Source organism: Condylura cristata, unplaced genomic scaffold (assembly GCF_000260355.1).
Source record: "Condylura cristata isolate star-nosed mole 26May11 unplaced genomic scaffold, ConCri1.0 scaffold00001, whole genome shotgun sequence".
Classification (NCBI taxonomy): Eukaryota; Metazoa; Chordata; class Mammalia; order Eulipotyphla; family Talpidae; genus Condylura; species Condylura cristata.
Window position 1 is genome coordinate 3099468 of NW_004567102.1, and position 22126 is coordinate 3121593.

General features: G+C 49.5%; 1 protein-coding gene across 3 annotated transcripts in view; it reads left to right on the plus strand.

Moving 5' to 3' along the window:
- Positions 1-17901, plus strand: part of PPARD (peroxisome proliferator-activated receptor delta) — a 79245-nt gene extending 61344 nt beyond the window's left edge. For all 3 annotated transcript variants that reach the window (XM_012723533.1, XM_012723535.1, XM_004673414.2), the window contains 6 exons: positions 6768-6998; positions 11978-12132; positions 12746-12884; positions 14161-14363; positions 14542-14992; positions 15695-17901. In XM_012723533.1, the coding sequence (XP_012578987.1) occupies positions 6869-6998; positions 11978-12132; positions 12746-12884; positions 14161-14363; positions 14542-14992; positions 15695-15942 (1326 nt within the window). In that variant the 5' untranslated portion in view covers positions 6768-6868 and the 3' untranslated portion in view covers positions 15943-17901. The remainder of the gene's footprint in view (positions 1-6767; positions 6999-11977; positions 12133-12745; positions 12885-14160; positions 14364-14541; positions 14993-15694) is intronic.
- The last annotated feature ends 4225 nt before the right edge of the window (positions 17902-22126 follow it).

Consider the following 22126-nt stretch of genomic DNA (forward strand, 5'->3'; position numbering starts at 1 on the left):
CATGCAACTGCAACTGGACCAACAGTGCCTCCTCAGAGAGGTTTTGAGTTTCTCAGCTGCCAGGCAGCCAGGAGGTAGGCATTCCAGCGCTCATGCAGTAGCTCTGTGATGTCACAGCTCCCAGGCTCCTGTCTGCACCACCCCCCAGCCTGTTTTCTCCTGCTCAGAGGTAGCTTTTATACCTCCAGCCACAATATTCCTATTTTTGGCAAGAAAAAGGGAAGGGTAAAGCTTTGTTTCTTTATTGGAAAAGAATGGTTTTTTTTTTTGTTTTTTTTTTTTGTTTTTTTCAGAAACTTCTCCCAGTAGATTTCTTTTTACTTATTGTTCATCAGTGTTGTAGCTGCAAAGGAGCTTGGGAAATTGACTATTTAGCTAGGTATGTAACTAATTCCAAGAAAAATTGATCTCAATAAGAAGAAAGGGGGGCTGGAATTGGGTAGACACTGGGGAGTGACCCACCACACACCCCGCCCCAGGCTACTCCTTGTCCACAGAACCACAAAGCCAGATTTCACCTCTGAGCATTTCCCTCCCTCAGGGACTGGTGATTTCAGGGATTGAGCCTTGAAAACTGTTATGTTGTCTGCACTCAGATCCCCGCAACAGGGACAACTCAAGCATGTGATAAGTGAAAGGCCTAGGGTTGATAGCAAGAAGCAGTGGGCAGTGCCAGTGGTGAGTGTGTGTCTAGCCAAAGGGGCAGTTCAGCTCCTGGATTGGCTGCCAGGGGCATTCAGATGCCCAGTGACCAGGTCTGTCTCATTTTCAGGGGAAGCCAGAAAGGGGGGGGTGGGTGTGTGTGTGTGTGTGTGTGCGTGCGTGTGTGTGTGTGTGTGCGTATTTAACCTATTTTGGAAAAAAAAAGTCTGGAATCCCAGGGATACTGTAAAAATCATACAGTATGCCCATGTAGCCTTCCCCCAGCTTCCCCTAGTGTTAACATCTTACATAATTCTTCTCAAAACCAAGAAAGGAATGTTGGTACCATAATATTAAAAGTGAACTAAGCAAAATTTCATTCCGAACATAGGAGATTTCCCATTTCTGTCTTCTTTTTGTTCCAGAATCCAATCCAGCATCCTACACTGTATTTAGTTGTTTTGTCTCCATAGTCCCATCTTCTCAGTGAGAAAGCTAGAGTCTTACATGACCCGATCCAAGTTTTCCCATTCAACTGTAATAATTTGAAAATTATACATTTTTATGGTGTCTTAATTTTTCTATGTATAATGCCTGTAAAGTTAATTAATATCTCCAGCTATCTCCTGAAAAATAAAAGGACTTGAACTGGGCTCTTCTTTTTATCTTCTGTGTTTAAGTTTTTCTTTTGATTTGATTCCAGTTTAACTTATTTTTAGAGGTAAGATGCTTATAGTTTGGAGTTTAATAGTTACAAAAGGGGGCCCTCCCTAGTGGCGCAGGGTTAGGACACAGCACTGCAAACTGGGTGCAGCTGCCTCAGTGCGAGTTCAATCCCTGGCCTCAGAGGTGACCCACATGACACGGCAGACCTCTCCTGACCCACCCACTGCTCCCCTCAGCAGTGTATTTCATTGATCTGCCTGTTCTGCTCCCCACTCTGTCTCTGGTGAGTCCTCTTACCACCCCTGCACCTCTGGCTTGTACCCCAGCTCTGTATAAATAAATAAATCTTTTTTTTTTTTAAGTTATAAAAGGTTTTGGTGATGAGAAGCCCACAGGGATTATAACTGCGATGGAAAATGCACAAAATGATAAATATATATATACTATATATACATATATATATCTGTTTAAATGAAAAGTATTTAATAAATATATAGAAATAATTGCATTATTATAGCAAGTATATTTTATTGAAGAATTATTGTAAAAAAAGAAAAAAGTACAGTGAAAAATCTCCCATCAGTGACTAACAGTCACACCCCCACCCCAGAGGCAACACTGCACCCAGTTTTTGTGTAGCCTTCCAGAGTTATCTTACAAGCAGATACAACTTTGAGTACATCTTCAGTGAGTTCTGCATTCTTCTGCAGAATATAGGACATGGGCCCTCCCTGGTGGCGTAGGGGGTTAAAGCACAGCAGTAAGAAGAAGAACTCAGCATGAGTTCGATCCCCGCCAGGGAGGTGACCCACATGGCATGACAGACTTCCCCTGACCCACCCGCTGCTCCCCTCAGCAGTGTACTTTGTTGGTCAGCCTGTTCTGCTCCCCACTCTGTGTCTGGTGAATCCTCTCACCGCCCCTGCACCTGTGGCTTGTACCCCAGTTCTGTATGCATAAATAAATAAATAAGTTTTCTTCCTAATAAGGGAACATAAGCTTTAGAATTTAAAATTCAGAGCTGAGTTCTAAACTTCTCTCATAGAGAGAACAGAAAAGACAGGGTTTAGAAAGAGTAAATGAGGGGGCATGGAGATGAAGTAGAAGTGAAACCCTAAAGCATAATCACTGTGTTTTTTTGTAAGGTACAAGGACATGACCCAAAAACAGACACATGGGAAGGAACAATAACAGAATGTTTTCACACAAGGAGTGAGAGAAGGGAGAGCTAAGATAGAGAAAGAGCATTTACAGGCTGGCTGTGACCAGGAGCTGTTTGTCCTACCCCGGATAGCATCCCGAGCAGAGACCAAGATCAGGGTCTAAGCTTACGTGGCAAACTGGCAGCTTCCCCACAGACATGCCTCACCAGAAGGTTACATCAGAAGCCCCAGCAACTTAATTGCCAAAAAAAAAGCCTCAGTTTTGCTCCTATTTCCCTTCTGCCACTGCTGAGGGGGTGGAGTTTCGAAAGCTTCGCGGAGTTGATTAACTGTGAATTTGCTCCTGACCACTGACTCAGAATTTGCACCTCATAGTTCCTCTTAACATTTAGCCCACTTTCAACTTTTGTCACCATTTTCATGGTGGTGAGAATCAGATGTCTGGATGCTGGGGTTTAGCCTCAATGGACGATTTACCCCATGGTTGCAGTGTATTCAGAAGAAATAACTAGTCTCAGGATATTGACTATGCATAGGCAGTATGACAGAGTCCTCTGTGTCTAGAAAACAGTGCAAGATAAAAAGAGGAAAAAATCTCAAAGATGTCTAAGATAAGCTACTATTAAAATCATTTTTTTTGGTGGGGGGGAAGCCCTCTCTCATGGTGCAGGAATTAAAGTCTCAGTGCTATCAAGCTGTTGCCAGCCACTGTGGCCAGAGTTCAATCCCCAGCCAGGGAGATGACTCACATAGCAAAGCACCCCTCCTGTCTCACTCACTGCTCCCCACTCTGTCTCTGGTGAATCCTCTCACCGCCCTATACCCCAATTCTTGAATGCATAAATTGTTTTTTTTAAACAATAAGTAAGAATCATTTTTCTCTCTACCTTCATCCCAATTCTATTGAGTAGCACAGCAAAATATATTTGTCATTGATGTCTAATTCCATTCTATTTGGTCTGTTTTTTATAAGCTCATAGGACAGAATAATCAAGTAGAATTTCTTATGGCTTTGTTGGAACTTTCCATCTTAGATCGAACTTCCAGCATTTGGCATATCAGGCCTCGGGAGCCACATCACTACATGATCTTGCTAGTTTCGCCTGTAACATTTGTACCTTTTGGTACATGAACTCTTCTCAAGATTCCAAGACTCTGTAGTCCACAGGCCTGTCAGCGGAATTGTTTCCTTCCTCTCCTGGCAGGCTCTGAAGCCCTCCAGGCAAGGTAGCAGGCTCTTTTTTTTTTTTTTTTTCTCTGCTCAATCTCAACTTCCAGAAGGTCTCCACTGTGACAATATCATAATTTGTTTAATAAATAAATTGACAGAGGTGTCAGTGGACATTTGACTTGTTTTCCATCTCTTAGTAGTTAGTAGTACTGTAATGAATAACCTTGCACTATTTTATCATCAAATAAGTAGAGGTAGAACTGTTGGATACAACCAAACTAGAAGTGATATTTCTGAGTCAGAGGGAACGTGCACCCATAATTTAGATATATGTAGCTAAATTACCCTCTATAGAGATTGTACCAATTTACCTTTCCACCAGGGGTTTGTGAGATGATGTTTCCCTTTGTTTAGTAACAGCATGTTAGCATTAGTTTTAATCTGATTATAAAGTTATTTTTCAGTATTTTTTTAATTCATATCTCTCTGTACAATATTGAATACCTTCTCATGTTTAAAAGGCAAATTTTCCATATTTATGTTTTCTGTATACATTTTCAATACCTTTTGACTGTTTTTCTGTTCAATTGCTGGTCTTCTATTAATTTGTAGGAAATATTTTAGGGAAATTAGTCTGTTGTCGATGAGAGTGTAGATATTTTCCCGAGTTTATCATCTTGGTATAAGGTGTGAAATGGGGTCCATCTTTTTTCAGATAGCTGCTCAGTTGTCCCATTCCATTTATTGAAGAATCCATCTTTTGCCTTTGAAGTGCTGTCTTTATAACATAATATGGTTCCATATGTGTTTACATTTATTTCTGAACTCTGTATTCCCTCTCACTGTCTGTGCATGTGCCAATACCATACTGCTTTAATTATTATAACTTTGCTTTGATTCCTTTTACTCCTTTCCAGCTGATTCCCTCTCATGTTCACCAAAGTGCCTCTATCCAGAACATCTGTCTTTCTTCAAGGCCTGTCTTTAGACAACCACCCCTCCTGTTTTTTTAACTATAGAAAGTGAGGCCATTTTATGTGAGCTCTAGCTATCACCCACACACACATTACCACACACTGATGTGAAATGTCTTTGTCTTTATATTATTCTGTGCCCTTCAACTTCTCCCTTCCCATCAATCATCCTGCTCTGGCTTCTCCTTGATTCTTTAGAATTCCACACATACCTCCCCTCTACCCACACCTCATTCAAGTTTTCTCTATTCCAAGAAATCTCTTAATGGCGTTGCTACTTTCTCAAGCCAGCAATATGTCATACATTTATTTCCTTGACATAATTACCAAAAAAACTAGTCTCCATTTCCTCACTACTACTTATTCTTCAGAGTCCAGATTTTCTTCCCAACCACTTCTCCAAAACTCATCTCACAGATCATTAATGACCTCACAGTGACCAAATCCAGCGCATGTGTTGGTTTATTACCCTTAAACTCTGCAGCATTTGAAGACAGCTCACCTCTCCCTCCAGAAACAGCCGTACCCTTCTCTCTGAGACAGCAAGTCTCTCCTGCCTCTGTTCTTCGCCCTGTTGTCTGCTCTGATGCCTCTTCTCTGTCCTCCCATAACATGTTGCTCTTACCTTTTAGGAACAGAATCCCTTCCTGTGTCAAAAAGGATGCTCCCCAAATCTATAGATTCCCAGCTCCCAATTCTAGAGCTACATTTTTAAACTGCCTTTAGGAGACCATCTGAGAGGTTATGATGTCAGTTCAGACAAGGGAAAATGAAGGCCTCATGGAAAGGAATGATTAGAGGAACAGCTTTCTGTCAGCTGGAAGCTTGTTGCCAAGAATGCTTCTCAAGCTTGACTATACATTACAATCACCAGGGCAATCTAAAATAAAGCTCCCGTTGCCCAAGCTGCCCCATAGACCAATCAGATAAGACTCTATGGGGCAGGACCCAGACATCCGCATTTTTTTAAACTCCCCAGTGATTCCACTGTACTGCCTGGGGCAGAATTAGGAAAGGAGCCTCAAAGAACTCCCACCTCCGGACTTTGATCAGGTAATAGGTGGGTCAGTGAGTCACTAAAGCAGAAATTATCAGAGGAAGGGCGGTTTGCTGGAAGTTGGTGTGTTTGAGTAGGTTCAGTTTGTGCCACCAGAGAGCCATCCAGGAGAAGCTCAGCAAGTGCTTGAATCTTCCTCAAGGAGGTCTTTTCTGCTTCTGATTCTTCTGCCAGATACAGCGGCCAGCTCACTTCCAGAGCTACAAAGTACTTTGCATACAGCACACCTCTCCCTGGACAGTGCTCCAGTCCTCTCTGATAGCTCTCCACGCTCTCCCCAGTACAACTCTTCACCAGTCCCTACTGTGTTGCCTCTGAGTGTTTGTTTATGCTGTCTCCCCAAGATGAGTTCCATGCCGACTCCCCTGGTCAAAATCCTCCCCACTCTCAGGGCATCTCCCTTCTCTTTCCTGCCAGGATGACTCTCCACAGCACCTCATACTTTACCGCCTCCCACTGTGGCATTGGTGGGTTTGGAACTACCCTTCCCGGTGATGTGGATATGGAGGTCACCACCCTGTGACCTCCCTGGAAGCACTCCAGGACAGTATCACTCCTGTCCCCTGATGACTCTGCCACTGAGGGTCTAATTGCAGATATGCTGTCAACTGGGGCCTACCCCTTCAGGATGGTGGCTTAGTAGAGCATTTCTTCTTGAACCTAGGAGTGCTCTGGGAGGTGTGATGCATACCAGAATCTCCTCAGGGAATAGAGAATTTGCAAAAGGCCCCCAAGTCATCCTAGTGTGGCTCTGGTAGATTCAGGAGGCTGGGAAAGCAGGCTGCAGCTGAGGAGGCTGGGGAGGCTGGCACAGTGCTGCGCTACCCTCTCTGGTTAACAGACTGCCCTCAATCCCAGAAGCCCGCCACCAGGACCAAGTAGTCAAAAGGCGGGAGGGGAAGTGGCTTGTGGTGCAAGGAGCTGAGACCATGGTGTCACCGCAAGGATGAGTCATTCCTGCTCTGAAAGTGCTGGAGCAAGGGAACCTTCTCCATGCTGTCCCCACAGTTGGCAGTCCTTGAGCATGCCCCGCTCCCATCACCCCCACATTCTCTTCACTGCCACCCCAACTTTCTGTCTCCCCCTTTGCCCAGGCTGACAGGAACTGCCCTGTAGAGGTCCATCTGCGTTCAGACCCAGATGATGCCAGAGCTATGACCGGGCCTGCAGGCGTGGTGCCGAGGGGAAATCAGCCATGGAGCAGCCACCGGAGGAAGCCCCTGAGGTCCGGGAAGAGGAGGAGAAAGAGGAAGTGGCAGAGGCAGAAGGAGCCCCAGAGCTCAATGGGGGACCAGAGTGCGCACTACCTTCCAGCAGCTACACAGGTGAGGAGGAGGCGCGGCCCTCTGCACACAGCGTCACGGGCTGCAGAGAGCCAAGTAGTTAAGGACTGCAGCGCAGTCAGCGCAGGTCCACACCCTGCTCCGTCGCTCTTCAGCTGCAAACCTGGGGCGAGCTGTGTCTTTTCTGTAAAACACATAGGACCTCGTGTGGCTTGAGCATCTGTGAGAATTTAACAAGTGAACATTTGTGTGTGTGGTCATCACTTGTACCAGGACCCACAAGGGATGTACCTGTGATTGCTGTGATCACAGCCCACCCGTCTGGTGCTGATTACGTACATCATCACCACGTCGTGTCATAATTAGGCATCAGTGCTAAGCCGTTAGTATAAACAACTGTAATTAACACGACTTTTGTGCTTCCAGACAGCTTTTGGCGTACTTCATTTTTTGGTTCTCCTTTATTTGTCTACTACCAGCAGCACTGGAGACATTTTCCTCTGGTCCCTGTGCAGTTCGGTCGTCATCTCCATCATCAGCCCAACTTCATGTCTACCTTCGAGGGCACCCAGAATCTTCTCCTCAGCCCCTGACTTTTCCTGCTTACTGCCCCACCTGCTACTTCTCTCCTCTTGTCTCAAACTGCCAGCTGATCCCGTCCCCCTCCCCCACAGGAAATTCATGAGAGGCTTTGTGCTGGCAGGGGATCTGCTGCTTTCCCCCAGTGGCCATGGGTGTGGGAGCAGGCCCACTCACCCCATGGGCTCTGGGTGGCGTCAGTGGTATCTGACTTAAAGCAGTATGGGAGCTGTTGAGGTCAGACAGACTCCTCTTGGATCTGCAGCTAAGATGGGCCTAAGGCTGTGAGCCATGCTGCTTTGAGCCTGCAAAGCAAATTCTGGTACTTTGCAGAGGTTCTTCCTCTCAGAGCACATGCTGGGGTAGGGTGAAGGGAGACCATCCCTCTCCTCTCTCTGCATGCCAGGCACCTCCTCCTCACCCCCAGGAGGCTGACAGGACAGGCCTCACCATTAGCACTCTGCAAGGAGGCAGCTTGCTCCAAGGTCTCTCCGCGGGATAGAGGAATAGAACCGGTGCTAGTACCCCACTCTGTCCTCTTCTACTCCTGCTCCAATGACAAACACCCCATTCGTGCCCAAGAAGGAGGTCAGGGGTCATCATGTGGGGTTGGTGAAGATTAAGTGTCCTTCCTTCCGGCCTGGATACTTCCTCTTACTCAGCACTCGGCAACTGCGTGGTGAGTGTCCAGGCAAGGGACTTTCCATTCACTAGTGGACAGACCAAGTGCCTGCTCTGGAGAGCCCACAGTCAGGCAAATGGAACAATAGAAGTGAGGAGAATGCTGGCTAACTCAGCCCTACACTCCTGCAGACCTGAGAAGTTGTTCGCAAAGTACTAAGGGCTGCCACATGCAAAGGCCTGACAGCCAGTGTCTCCGTGATAGAAGTGCAGGAACGTGCGTGTGAACAGGGGCAGTGGCGTCTGTCAACTTGTAGTGAAAGGTGGTACAACTGTTACGTCATGCTGTGGTAGGGCCAGTGTTTATGTTGAATCCAGACATTCAACATAAACCAGATACCATACCAGCATGGTGTCAAGCTCAGCAGTGATTGTCTTGTTTTTCATAATAATGAATCCTTAATCAGCAGTAATGAGTGAGTGTGGGTGTGAAGAGAGGGGTTAATTGAGATTGTTGGCTCATGCAATTGTGAGGGCCTGAGAGTTGAAATTCGGCAGGATAGGCCAGCAGGGAAGTTACTGCTGCAGCTCCAGTCCAAGGACAGTCGGGAGGCAGAATTCCTTCTTCCTTACTGAGAGCTTGGTCTTTTTATCTTTGACTACCTCACATTATGTAGAATAATGGTTTAAATGTTAATCACATCTAAAACATGCCTTTACAACAACAGCTAGACTATTGAACTAAAAGCTGGGTACTGTGGGTACCGTGGTCTGGCCAAGCTGACACAGGCAACTAACCTTCGAGCCACATCAGCTTGTTAACCTGAGCTTTAGTTCCTCGCTTACAAAATGGGGGTAAGAAGACTACTGGAGGGGTTGCTTTAAGGGTCACGTGAGGTAAATGTGTGAGGTAGAGAGCCTAGCACACAGTAGGTATGCACTAAAAAAGATTTGGGTACAAACACAGCCTTTGTGGGTAAGTCGAGTCACGGTCAAGGCCCAGCCCATCGTGTATTAAGGGCAGATTCCTTAACCCCTCTGGGCTGTTTCTGCATCTCCAGTGGATGTTACTCTCATCCAGAGTGATAGGAAATGATGTCAACAAGCCTGAAGACACTAACATGCTGGGCGCTCAGAGACCTGGTAAACGCTGTCTCTTTCTCCTTTCTCCACCAGTGGTCAGAGGTGGACCCTCAGGACATGTTTGGGACGTCAGGCAGGGTATGACTAGAGGGAAATTCAGAGGCAGGGCTCCGGGCCTGGTTGGTGGCCCTCACATGAGCAAGGACGCTTTCTGAGAAGGCGAGGCGCTGGGTGAGAGGACTGGCTGGGGCTGCGGAGGACAGCCCTCCAGCCAGGGCCCCGTGTCTCCTCTAGCCAGCACGTGTGGGTGGCACCAAGGCAGGCACTCCTGCTGCAGGGTGGGACCTCTTGGAAACCCAGTCTCTACCAGGGAGGCCATGAGGGAGGTGGTAGGGCCTTCAGAGCCTGTGTCCTAGAAGAGGGTCCATTTTGCTGACCTTCCTGTGGGGCAGGATGTGATAATTTCAGATAAACCTTTAAGCCAGCTGTTCTGTCAGGAAGAAATAGAAGCTGTCTTTGAAAAATGTACCCCCAAACTGCAAACACTCATCTCACAGGACCCCACACTGCCTGGGCCTGTCAGGGTACAGCTCTGCCTGACAGGGGCCCTTATGAGCTACTCGCAGTGTCTCCTTACAATCCAGAGTTCTGAGGCCTCAATCTCCATAGTACAGGGGGCAGGCTGGTTTTGAGCCCAGGACACCTGTTTGGACTCAGGCTGCATCACTCCTGAATTGAGTTCTTTCTCGCCTTGTGTGCTGTTTCTGAACACCTGGAAGCCAGCTTGGAGGGGGTGCAGAGCCCAGAAGGGAATGGTGACCTTCCCACACTACGCCTTTCCTGGGTGATGGTTCCTTCACACTCCTGCACCTCAGCCAGCATTGCCACTCTCTGCTTTGTGTCCAAGTTCTCAGACTTCAAGTAATTGACAGCAGCCTGGGTCCTGCCCTGCAACACCTAGGTGCTCCTCAGATATCTATTGCATGAAAAGAAAGCATTGCCTAGAGCAACCAAATGATCTTTGTAGGAAGGCCCAGTAAGAGAGAACAATCTGAGGTCATTAGTCCCATGTACTAGACTTGGTGGTGGCAGTGGCTGTGGGATCCAAAGTCAAGCAGAGGGGCAGGCATGCAAACCACAGAAACACCGCTGCTTATTAAGAAGTGCCACAAGACCTACACACAGACCACACAGAGAGGGGAGGAAGTGCCGGAAGCCCTTGGCCCAGCTGCAGTGCAGGTCTCAGTGTTTTAACAATCATCTCATTTTCTCCCAGACCAGTAACGTGCGTTCAGTTGCTCCTGTTTCAGTGCCTCCGGCCAGTGGGTGCAGAGCCTAGGACCTCAAGGCAGCTGGGGAACGACACAATCCAGAGCCACTGAGAACCTGTCTCGTGGCCAGCAGGCCCTGCCCTGTGGCACTCCTGCTCCAGTAGCACTGACATGAGCAACTGCAGTTTCGCCCTCCCAGCCTGCAGGCTCCCCCACAACACTGTGCCCGGGAGGTAGAGGGAGCCCACGCTCCCCACTCTGGGCTGAGGGGTAGTTGGGCCGCTTGTGGCTGCACAAGGGAATGAGTGATGGGAGGGAGTTAGAGCACTGGCCCGGACAGGTCATTTTAGCAGCCCCACCTTTCACCAGCCCAAGGGGAAGCACTCTGCCGGGTCTGCCATTGGGCAGGTACTTGTGCCCCTGTTCTTGTGGCCAGAAGGGGGTCTGTCACTCCTAGGACTTAAAGGCTTCGGAGAGGAGTGGAGTATTTTAGTGGGCGTGGAGGGATAAGGCGCATTTCTACGTGATAGAAAAATGGAGATCTTTTGCAAGGTGACCCATGTTGGTGAGAGAGTCGAAGCAGGCTTGGAAAATGTCAGTCTGGGTTCATTCCCATGGCTGGGGTCTCCCTTAGTGCAGTGCTCTCAATAGGAGATTTGGCCCCTGCCCTGGGGAGGTAGCTTGGTCATCAGGGAAGGTTGACAGCCATTACAGCCTGCGCTGGGCTGGGAGTCAGGAGACTGACTCCCCCTTTCCAAGGGCAGCCCCCTTTTCCAAGGGCAGCCCCCCTTTCCAAGGGAAAGAGCTGATGTCTGAGCTTCCAAGGCAGAGACTGAGCAGAGACTCCCAGCAGTTCTTGCTGCAATCAGACAGCATGTATCCCGATAGCCAGCTGCTTCCCTAGCTGACGCTCAGCACCTCATTCAGCCGTCTGTACACTTAATAGAAAAAACTTGGGGAAAGTCACTATGCCGCAATCATGACTGATTCTCATGCTTTGTCTACTCAAGATGTTTTCCAGGGGGTGGGGGAAGTGTGGTGCAGAGATCTGTACGCTAGCAGTCACCACAAAGCACACCTCACACAGCCCCTCCGAAGGACAGTCTGAAGAGCTTCATAGCTGCTTGCCTCTTGCTCTCCTCCTCCCAAAATACAATCTCCCTGACCCACCACACTTAGCCTTCCAATTGGTGAGTTCAGCCTAGGAAGGCTCTGACTTAACCCACATTGTAATATTGCGGTTTCTGGAACACCTGCCTGCTGCTAGGTCCAGGGAGAAGGCTTTGGAAGCTTTTTACCATCCTCCCAGAAAACTGTCATTGACCCAATGTTCTGGGTAAAGAAACTATGTGAGGCCACATAGTGACTGACCAGGGCTCTGTGATTCAGATTCATGGACTCCCGTCACCTCCCCTGACCGCCAGGCCTTGCAGAATGTGATGCCCCTCCCATGTTGTGTGTCCACAGACCTCTCCCGGAGCTCCTCGCCGCCCTCACTGCTGGACCAGCTGCAGATGGGCTGCGATGGGGCCTCGTGTGGCAGCCTCAACATGGAGTGCCGCGTGTGTGGGGACAAGGCCTCAGGATTCCACTATGGTGTTCATGCCTGTGAGGGGTGCAAGGTACGTGCGGGGGGAGATGGTGGCTGGTCATAGGGACTATGGTCACATGGTGAGGTGACCTGCCAGAGAAATCCTCCTACTACCGGGCAGGGCCCTGACAGTGCCTACCACTGAATTCCTTCTGACAGGCAGCCAGGCCCTTGTGCCCATCCTAGACCTCAGGGCTGGGCCCTGCTGGCTAGAAGGGGTTCTCTTTTCAGGCCTGCCCTGCTGACTACCTGTCGTGTACCCACATGGCGCAGCAGACCTCTCCTCTCACCCTCTGCTCCCCTCAGCAGTGTATTTCAGTACATCTGCCTGTTCTGCTCCCCTGCTTTGTCTCTGGTGAAACCACTCACCCCCTTGTGCCTTCTGGCCTGTACCCCATTTCCTGTGTGCATAAATAAAATCTTTTTAACAATAAAATAAATATGGCATATTACATTCATTATTTCAAAAGTTTTGGGGTTGTTTTCTCTCTCCCTCCCACCCCGCAGATTTCCTCTTACTTCCAAATTTCTGGAACTTTTTCATCTTCATGCACAGTTGGACTGCTGGCACAACCCACTGGGTCACACCAGCTTCTCAACCACTCCCCCTTGTGGTCTTACCTCCCCTCTTCACTGTCCCTCAGGGCTTCTTCCGTCGCACAATCCGCATGAAGCTGGAATATGAGAAGTGTGAGCGGAACTGCAAGATCCAGAAGAAGAACCGAAACAAGTGCCAGTACTGCCGCTTCCAGAAATGCTTGGCACTGGGCATGTCACATAATGGTGAGCGCCAACCCTGGCGAGGCGCAGGGACTGCCAGCTCCACGTAGCCTGAGTCCAGGTTTCATGGTGCCCTCAGACAGCCAGACTGCAAGCGCTGTCGGGGTGTCAGCTGTTGACTTTGCTGACACAGACCCTGAGTCTCAGGCCAGCACAAGCTGTCCCAAAGCTGTCTCTCCCAGACGTCCCAGCATCCACCGTGGGTTCTAGGCCCAGAGCAGTCACTGCCTCTTTGTACCCGAGGCTGGCTCACTGTGGCTGAGAGGGAACTGCTGGCCATTGACACCAACTCCAATAACACCACTCCCAGAACCTCAGGCCCAGCTCAGATGACCTGACACAACATGAAAAGCTACTCCCAAGACCTGGGATCCCTTCAGCTCTCTTGGTTATTGAGGTCAGGCAGGAGCCAGTAGATGACCGCATGTGTCAGCTGCCAGGAGCCAGCGGGAGTTTCCTGGAGGCCAGCCACTCTGGAGAGTCAGTGCCTCCCTGACCTCTGCTCCAGGCCTCCTGCAGTTACCTTTGGATCCCTAGAGTAAGACTTTGCAAAGTTCCCTTCCTCCTCTCTATCCCTTAGGATCAGACCCCAGAGTACAGTAGCAAACCTGTTGTTTAAATGTCTCCACTCATGGTGCCCTACCTGTCCTGCATCTTAGAGGTGGCAGAACCTGAGTCCTCTGTGTGCAGCTTTTCCTTGGTGACAGGGTCTGACAGGTCTGGGTTTGAGCAATCCCCTCAGTCTGTCTACCAGGCCCCATTTCTTGGGTGGGGAGATTTCCTAGGCGATCTCAAGGCTGACTGAATTCTTCCCACTTCTTGAGAGAAGCCATAACTACAGTTTTTGAGTGCTTACTTTCATGGATACATTTATTTGATTGTTCTGACACCCTAGTGAGTTTAAAGTATGAGCCCTATTTTTCTCCTGAATAAAGAAGTGAAACAGCCTGCCCAAGGCCACATGACTAGGAATCTGCCAAGCTGGAACTCAAGTGCAAGTGTCTTCCTCCAAGCTCTGCTACAGGGACTTGGTCACGCTGTGGTTCAGACCCCTTGTGTGTGGGGGCTCTAAATAACTAAGAATCCCTGCCGCCTGGAGCTTACACTCTGGGAAGGTTCCCCAACATTCCAGCTTGCTGGCTCTGGAGCTTCTGAGTGCCCTGGGCTCAGAAATGTGTCTTCACCTTTGGCCTATGTATCTGTAAAGGGATGAGGCGGTTGGTTAGGGTGCTGGCCCATGCGCAGGCTTCTCAATGACTTTCCCCCGCTCCCCATGCAGCCATCCGCTTTGGCCGAATGCCGGAGGCTGAGAAGAGAAAGCTGGTGGCAGGGCTGACAGCAAGTGAAGGGAGTCGGCACAACCCACAGGTAGCTGACCTGAAGGCCTTCTCCAAGCACATCTATAATGCCTACCTGAAAAACTTCAACATGACCAAAAAGAAGGCCCGCGGCATCCTCACTGGCAAGGCCAGCCACACAGCGGTGAGTGTCACTGCTCGGCCTGGCAGTGTCCTGGGCTGGGGCCCCACTGCCACCTGCCTGACTCCTGGGAAAACCGGGCCTCCTCCCTTCCCTAACATCATGGTACAGGAAGGGGGGATGGGGAGCACACGGGCAGGGGTCCCCCGAGGCCAGGCCTCTAATAGGACCTGGTTTTCAGCCCTTTGTGATCCACGACATCGAGACATTGTGGCAGGCAGAGAAGGGCCTGGTATGGAAGCAGTTGGTGAACGGCCTGCCGCCCTACAAGGAGATCAGCGTGCATGTCTTCTACCGCTGCCAGTGCACCACAGTAGAGACCGTGCGTGAGCTCACCGAGTTCGCCAAGAGCATCCCCAGCTTCAGCAACCTCTTCCTCAACGACCAGGTGACCCTTCTCAAGTACGGCGTGCATGAAGCCATCTTCGCCATGCTAGCCTCCATTGTCAACAAAGACGGGCTCCTGGTAGCCAATGGCACTGGCTTTGTCACCCGTGAGTTCCTACGTAGCCTCCGCAAGCCCTTCAGCGATATCATCGAGCCCAAGTTCGAATTTGCTGTCAAGTTCAATGCCCTGGAACTTGATGACAGTGACCTGGCTCTCTTCATCGCGGCCATCATTCTCTGTGGAGGTGAGTGAGGGGGGAGCAGCTAGCCCTGCCGAGGATGGGGGTGGCTGTGACAAGGCTGAGCGCCAGCGGTATGGGGAGTATCTGGGCAGTGGTGGCCATGGCACGTGTGCCAGGCACTGACTGCTCACGTAAGACTAGCTAGCTTCATCTTAGATGAGAGATCAGGAAACCTCCCGCATGTTACAGGGTTCTGCTGGTGGTGGACGCATCTTCTGTATTTCATCTCCATTTTTCCAATTATAACACAATACATGTATAATCATTGCTAATAATGACATTGAGCATACCTCATAGCTCGATGCTGTTCTAGTTCCCTTTTCTAGTTTACAACTCATTTGCTCCTCACAACATCCCTGAGCAGGAGTTACTTCTGCTGTCCCCAATTTACAAATGAGGAAACTGAGCCCAGAGTGGCCTTGGACCTGCCTATAGCTACATCACTACTCTATAGTAGAGGTGGGAATTGGACCCAGGCGGTGAGTCTCTCACCATGATACTGTCTGCCAAGCCAGGGAGAAAACAACAAAGGAGGTGGGCCAGCCCCAGGGAAGGAGCTAGAATGCAAGGTAGTGATTGGCAGGGCAGAGCTTGGGTCTGTCACAGCCGGGCCTGCTGTGCCCTGGACTGTGTCACCCACATGTGGTGGGGGAGGGGAGCTCCTCTGCCCCCTCCCTCCTACAACTCTGCTCTGTGTTCCCACAGACCGGCCAGGCCTCATGAACGTGCCACAAGTGGAGGCCATCCAGGACACCATCCTGCGAGCCCTTGAGTTCCACCTGCAGGCTAACCACCCTGACGCCCAGTACCTCTTCCCCAAGCTGCTGCAGAAGATGGCTGACCTGCGGCAGCTGGTCACTGAGCATGCCCAGATGATGCAGCGGATCAAGAAGACTGAGACTGAGACCTCGCTGCACCCCCTGCTCCAGGAGATCTATAAGGACATGTACTGAGGGGTGCACCTCCCAGCCAGTCTTCAGGGGCGTCAAGAACCAGGGGCCAGGTGGACAGCGCTAGGACAGGTGGCGCCTGCCCTTTTCCGTTGACCAGCCCCGAGCACCGGGAGCAGCGAGCTCACACACTCGTGTGCAGAACACAGCGCTGCTCCCGGCGTGGCCTTCCTCCTCGCCCTCTGTCATCTCCCGCTTTCTCAGTTCCTCACTTCCTCTTTCTAATTTGTTTTTTCCCTTCCCCTTTATAGGCATCCTTTCTCCTCTGTCCTTCAGCCTCCCTTTTCCCCAATCCCATGTCTGTCCCTGTTTCTTTCTGTAAGACAGTTTTGTGTTATTTCACCAGCAGCATAGAACAGGAACTCTGCTTTTGCCCCCGCTGTCTCTGGAGCAGGAGGAAGTGGGGCCTCACTCTGCTCCTGTCTTCACAGCAAAGGACGTGAGCCATCCAAAGAAACACTAAAACGCTGGACTCAGCTTTCTGGGAGGGCTGAGCTTGGCCTCGGCTGACTACAGCAGCGGCCTCTGGTCGTGGCCCTGGCTAGCATGGATGGTCACTGCCCTCCTGAGGCTGAGGCCGCACCCCTGACCCAGCCCACCCTATCCAACAGCACACCCCAGTCCACTGACACCCAACATGCTTCCGTTCTTCTCATCTGTCTTCCAGGCCAGTGTTGCTGATGGCCCCCTGCGCTGGCTGCTGGGGGGCACCACCCCCAGCCTGAAAAGAAGTGGGGTTTCTCCAGGTGGGGGCCCCGATGCTCCCATTGAAGAGGAGTGAACCTCAGGGAGGTAGAAGTTGGTGGAAAGTAGTGAGCAGTGCACTTAACTGTGACCCCAGGCCATGGGGTCAGCCCTCCGATAGCACCCAGCCCCTCCCTCCACCCTGAGCAGCCACTGAGTCTGTCTGTCTGTTGTCAGCACCGCAGCGCCCCTGAGTGCCAGGGCCTGGCCTCGCGTGCAGCGATCCTCTCCAGCCTGGAGACACCGGCACTGGCTTGAGCTCAGCTGAGCTCGCCCCTCCACACTCCCCAGAGCTGCCACTCCAGCCCGCACCCGAGCACTGGGATCACTTTACCTGCAGGTTCATCCCCACCCTCCCCCACCCCCTCTGCTCCCTGAGGTGGGTGGGCCCCCAGCGGGGCTGCACCTGGATGGGCCAGCCGTGCCCGCACTCCCAGGGCTGGACTGGAGACCTTGGTGGGCAGGGGAATCCTACAGGCTCAGCCCATCTCGTGAGAGATGCCGGGTAAACGGATGCTGCAGTGGCCCAGCAGCCCTGCTGCCCGCTCCTCCACTGCATTCAGCCCAGCTGGTCACCTGGAACTCTGCACGTCTTCTGTGGCCATGACCTTGCCAGGTCCAGCCCCACTCCTCTTGACTCCTGCTCCCAGGCAAAGTACACTCGCTCCAGAGGACGGGCTAAAGGGTAGTTTGGGGTGCTGTGTCTAAACAGAAGTCGGGGCTTTCCCAGTGAGGAAACTGGGGGAAACGTACTAGGATCTCAAAGCAAGATGGTAGAACACCTGCGGTTAGAGCCCGTGTGTCTAGGGCTGTCTGGTGCTCTTCCCTGGGCACCGGAGGGGGCCTCTGGCTGACTGCAGCTGTGGGAAGAAACCCCCCAGGAGAGCAGACCAACCTGGGCTCTGCCCTGCCAATGCCAGCGCCCGCCATGGCTTTCCATGCCCAGAAAACACACTACTGGCAAGACTCCTCCCTCCCTGCCTATCCTGAGCTGGCCAGGGGTTTGCTTTAGGGGTGCTTTCTTTGGGCCAGTGCTGTGAAAGGCAAGACTGCCTGACCCTCCCCCTCTTTCCCACCACTCCTGCCCATCCCCCACCCGGGTCTGGTGCTGAGGATACAGCCCTTCTCAGTGTCTGAACAATCTCCAAAATTGAAATGTATATTTTTGCTAGGAGCCCCAGCTTCCTGTGTTTTTAATATAAATAGTGTACACAGACTGACGGAACTTTAAATAAATGAGAATTAAATATTTAAGAATTGATTTAGGCTCCTTTCTCAGTTCTTTGTGTTTCTACTGTGGGCTGCTGGGACTCCCTCCCCCAACCTATAACCAGTGCTCAGAGGATAAAAGTTGGTTGCCAAGCGAGACTTTGGGGTGCTGGCCAGGAGGGTTGGTTCTGGCTTCTGGGAACTTCCCATCCTTTCCCTTCCCCCTCCTGTTCCACTCATCTCAGCAAGACATGGTAGAGACAGAAGATGCATTCTTGCCGGCGGGGAAGGGAAGATGGGGTACAAACATGAAATAGGGTGTGTGGTGACAGCACAGCCAGGTTGGCCGGGGGCCCTGCCGGGAAGCCCTTCCTGAGCCTTGGCTGGTGTGTGGGACTTGCAAAACCGCAGCCTGTCATTCTTTCAGTTTTTTACCGCCCCCTCAAGACAGCAGAGTTTTCTCCTTAGTTTCCTCTCATTTCCAGTGGTGCCATCTTCACAAAGCCTTCCGCTCAGCAACCAGCAGGTGTGACTACAGCGTGACGCAAGTCCCATGTTTGTCTAGTCAGGAAAACCACCACCGCTAAATGTTTCAAAATAAGCGTTTACTATGGGGAATTATTAACAAAAGCACTGAAAGACCATAAGGTGGGAAAATCGAGATCATAGCAACATGAGTAACTGGGAAGTGGTTCACGCCAGGCTGGGCTGGACACAGTATCATCTAGGGGCCACTGTCCCTGCAGTACCCAGTGATACTGCAGAAACCAGGAGCCCAAAGCCTCATGCTGACCTCTGTCAAACCAAAGTGCGCACACAACACATCTGGCCTGCAGGGTGCACACATCACCTTGACTGCGGTCACCCCTGGGCCTCACCGCCCAAGCCAGAAGCCTGGACCCAGCTCAGCTGCTCCTTGAAGAAATGCCATCAGCGTGGAGGAGGGCACGTCCTCCCTTCTCTCTGTCTTCAGTCTTTGCCTGTACTTCCCATTGGAAAAACAACTGTAAGGGAGTCTAAGAAACGTAGTTTGTAGACTTCCAGGCCTGGAATCGGGGGGTGGGGGGGAGGGGTACATGAACGCTGAGAACCAGCCAACAACAGAGCACAAATTACAGCCCACAGTGAGAAATCCCAGAAAGATCCACAGCTTAAGGCAATGGGCCAGTCCAACTTGCCTTCCTGTTTTCTCTTGATTGGCCAACTGGGCAGAGCAACCTGAATTCTGTTCAGTGACATGATTCATCTCAGCCCACACAGTGACCATCCCAGGAGAACAAGAGGGAAGAGATGGAGGACCTTCCCTAGTGGTGCAAGGGTTACGACACAGCACAGCAAGCTGACCGAAGCCACCTCAGTGTGAGTTCGATTCCCAGCCCCGGAGGTGATCCACATGGTGCGGCAGACCTTTCCTGGCCCACCTGCTGCTCCCCTCAGCAGTGTACTTTGTCGATCTGCTGTTCTGCTCCCCACTCTGTCCCTGGTGAATCCTCTCACTGCCCCTGCACCTTTGGCTTGTCCCATTTATGTATGCCAAAATAAAATCTTTAAAAAAAAAAAAGGTGGAATGCTTGGATCAGGAGCATCTCTGAAATTGATAGCCTTGTTTATGATGGATCCTGATTTGCTTAGTCTCTTTCTCACCACCTTATCCTTTCCCACATCCTCATTAGGAACTGTGGGTGGGGGGCTAGTGGGTAGTTGAAGATTGTGTCTCATTGTTCAAGGTCAGTCCTCTTTCCAATGCTGGACATGTAAGAATTCATAATACCAAATACCTAGCTAGAATTCAGTCCTGGCAGGCCACGTACCAGTTTTCTATTGTTACCTGGCTGCTGGTGCTACAGAGAGCAGGCCACGTACCAGTTTTCTATTGTTACCTGGCTGCTGGTGCTACAGAGAGCACCCAGCACCTCACATTGCTGTCAATAAGTGACACCATTTGTTTATTAAGCACTTATTTTGTCCTCGGCACACACATCACCTCTTAAGCCTCCTCACAACCTATAAGGCAGTATCACCTGTTTTTTCGCAGGTGAGGAAGCACAATAACAGAGATTAGGAAGCCGGCCAGAGTTACTCAGCTAGGAAGAAGCACAGCCAGGCTTAATATAGGGTCTTCAAATCTTTTTTTACCCATGCACAAAACCCTGGGAACAGTAGTTGGTCACCTGGTCTCTTTTTAATGATGCTCCATATAATATTTAGATGAAAAAGAAGAGAGCAATCTTAAGATGATTAGAATATGAAATATTTGCAATGATTCAAACTTCTGAAGTAAAAGGTTTATTTAAGAAAAAAGGAAGAAAATGAGATCCTGAGCTGATAAGATCCTTGGGGAGCCTGGAAGAAGCAGATGCAAAATCAGGAGGATGAATGCAAAAAAGTTCACAAAATTATAAACAAAGAAATAAACCTGCATGAAATGGACCTGACAACTAGTGAGTCAGGAGACCCACAGCTTTGAAAATGATGTTGATTGTAAATAGCAGCTGAATATGTTTTACATCGTTAAAAATACAAAGATGTTTTATATTGAAAATAAATGAATTATGTTAGTACAATATGAATGGTATTATTCAAAATATAAAGAACAGCCCTCTCTTGGTGGTGCAATGGGTTTAAATCACAGCACTGAGCAGCCACTGCAGCATGAGTTTGAGCACCGGCCAGGGAGCTGACCACATGGTGTGGCAGACCTCGCCTCTCCCCTGCTGCTCCCCTCAGCAGTGTATTTCTGCTCCCCACTCTATCTCTGGTGAATGCCTCTCACTCCTGCCCCTGGCACCACTGGTCTACACACCGCAGCTCAGGTATACAAAAGTAAACTAATCTTTAAAATATATATATAATTTAAAGAAGGAAATAGACTTACGAGACAATTTGCTTTAAGAAGAAAAGATAAATATTTAAGAAATGCCTGGAATCCCACAGGAAAAAAATTTAATGAATAAAAAATAGAGCCAAAGGGATCGTATTTGCACCTCAAGAAAGAGCTGCACAAATTATTGAGGAAATAGCACTAGCACAGAAAAATCAAGTACAAAGGAAAAATAGCAGTAAGAATTCTCAGCACTGCAGAAGGGAGTAGAAGTTGGTGCAATCAATTTGAAAACAACTTGGCGAAATCTGGTAAAATGAAATGAACTTGTGGCTCCCGAGGACATCCTCCTGGCCCTTCCTCTTAGAAAAATCGGCTAATTTCCCCTCTGGGGGCTGCTGAGCTCACAGCTGAGTTCTTAGGCAATTGCCCTTCCTGCAAAGATCTGTCTTGCCCAGAATATACGACCCCTCGGGCCAACCCACATCCCAGGCAGGGGTCTTGGGCCAAGCCTCCTCCCCCAGGGTGGGACAACTGGAAGGACTGAGGCTTCTGTAGTAACTACATTGCGTTTTAACTTCTCTCTCTACCCGATGCATCATCCTTCATCATTTTTTACACGCGATGTCCCAAAGTGCACTCCCCAGTAAGGACCTGCAAGCAAACCTCCAAATCTGTTTACTAGAGAAGCCAAACCGAGACAAAATCCTGGAGTGAAACCCACAAAGTATGCCTAAGAGTTGCAACTATTCATCACAGCAAGAGCAAACAGCTGGAAACAAATCCATCAGTAGGAAAATGGATAAACTTGATTCTATCTTTCTATCTATACAGTATATAGAAGCTACACTCCCAAAATGTATATAGTATTGTAAACCACTGGGGTAAATCAATAAAATTTTGGGGCCCTCCCCTGGTGCAAAGAGTTAAAGCATGGATAGATATTTTCAAAGTCGGTCATGTGCATACATGTTTCTAAGTTTCATGCAATCTACATAAAACTTAGCATCTATAAAATTAAAAGTGGAACCGTTGTACATATTCTTAAAAAATTGTGACATAATGAAAGCACCAATGTCCTTAACATAAAAAAGCACCCACAAATCCATGAATAAAAAGTCAACAACCCAATAGACAGATGGGCAAAGGTTATGAAGAGAAAAAGAACTTCTTCCTTAACATGTAAAAAGATGCTTAACCTCACTTATAGTAAGAGTTAAAACTGTAATGAGACACACTTACCAATTAAAAACACTTAAAAGTTATTAATATAACATTGGCTCAGAGGTGTGGAAATAATCCCTCTCTACTGTTGGAAGGACTATCCCTGGCACAACCTCTATGGATGGCAGATTGGACAGCACTTGGGAAAACAGTGACATCTTTTTTTTTCCTTTTGTATATATATATTTT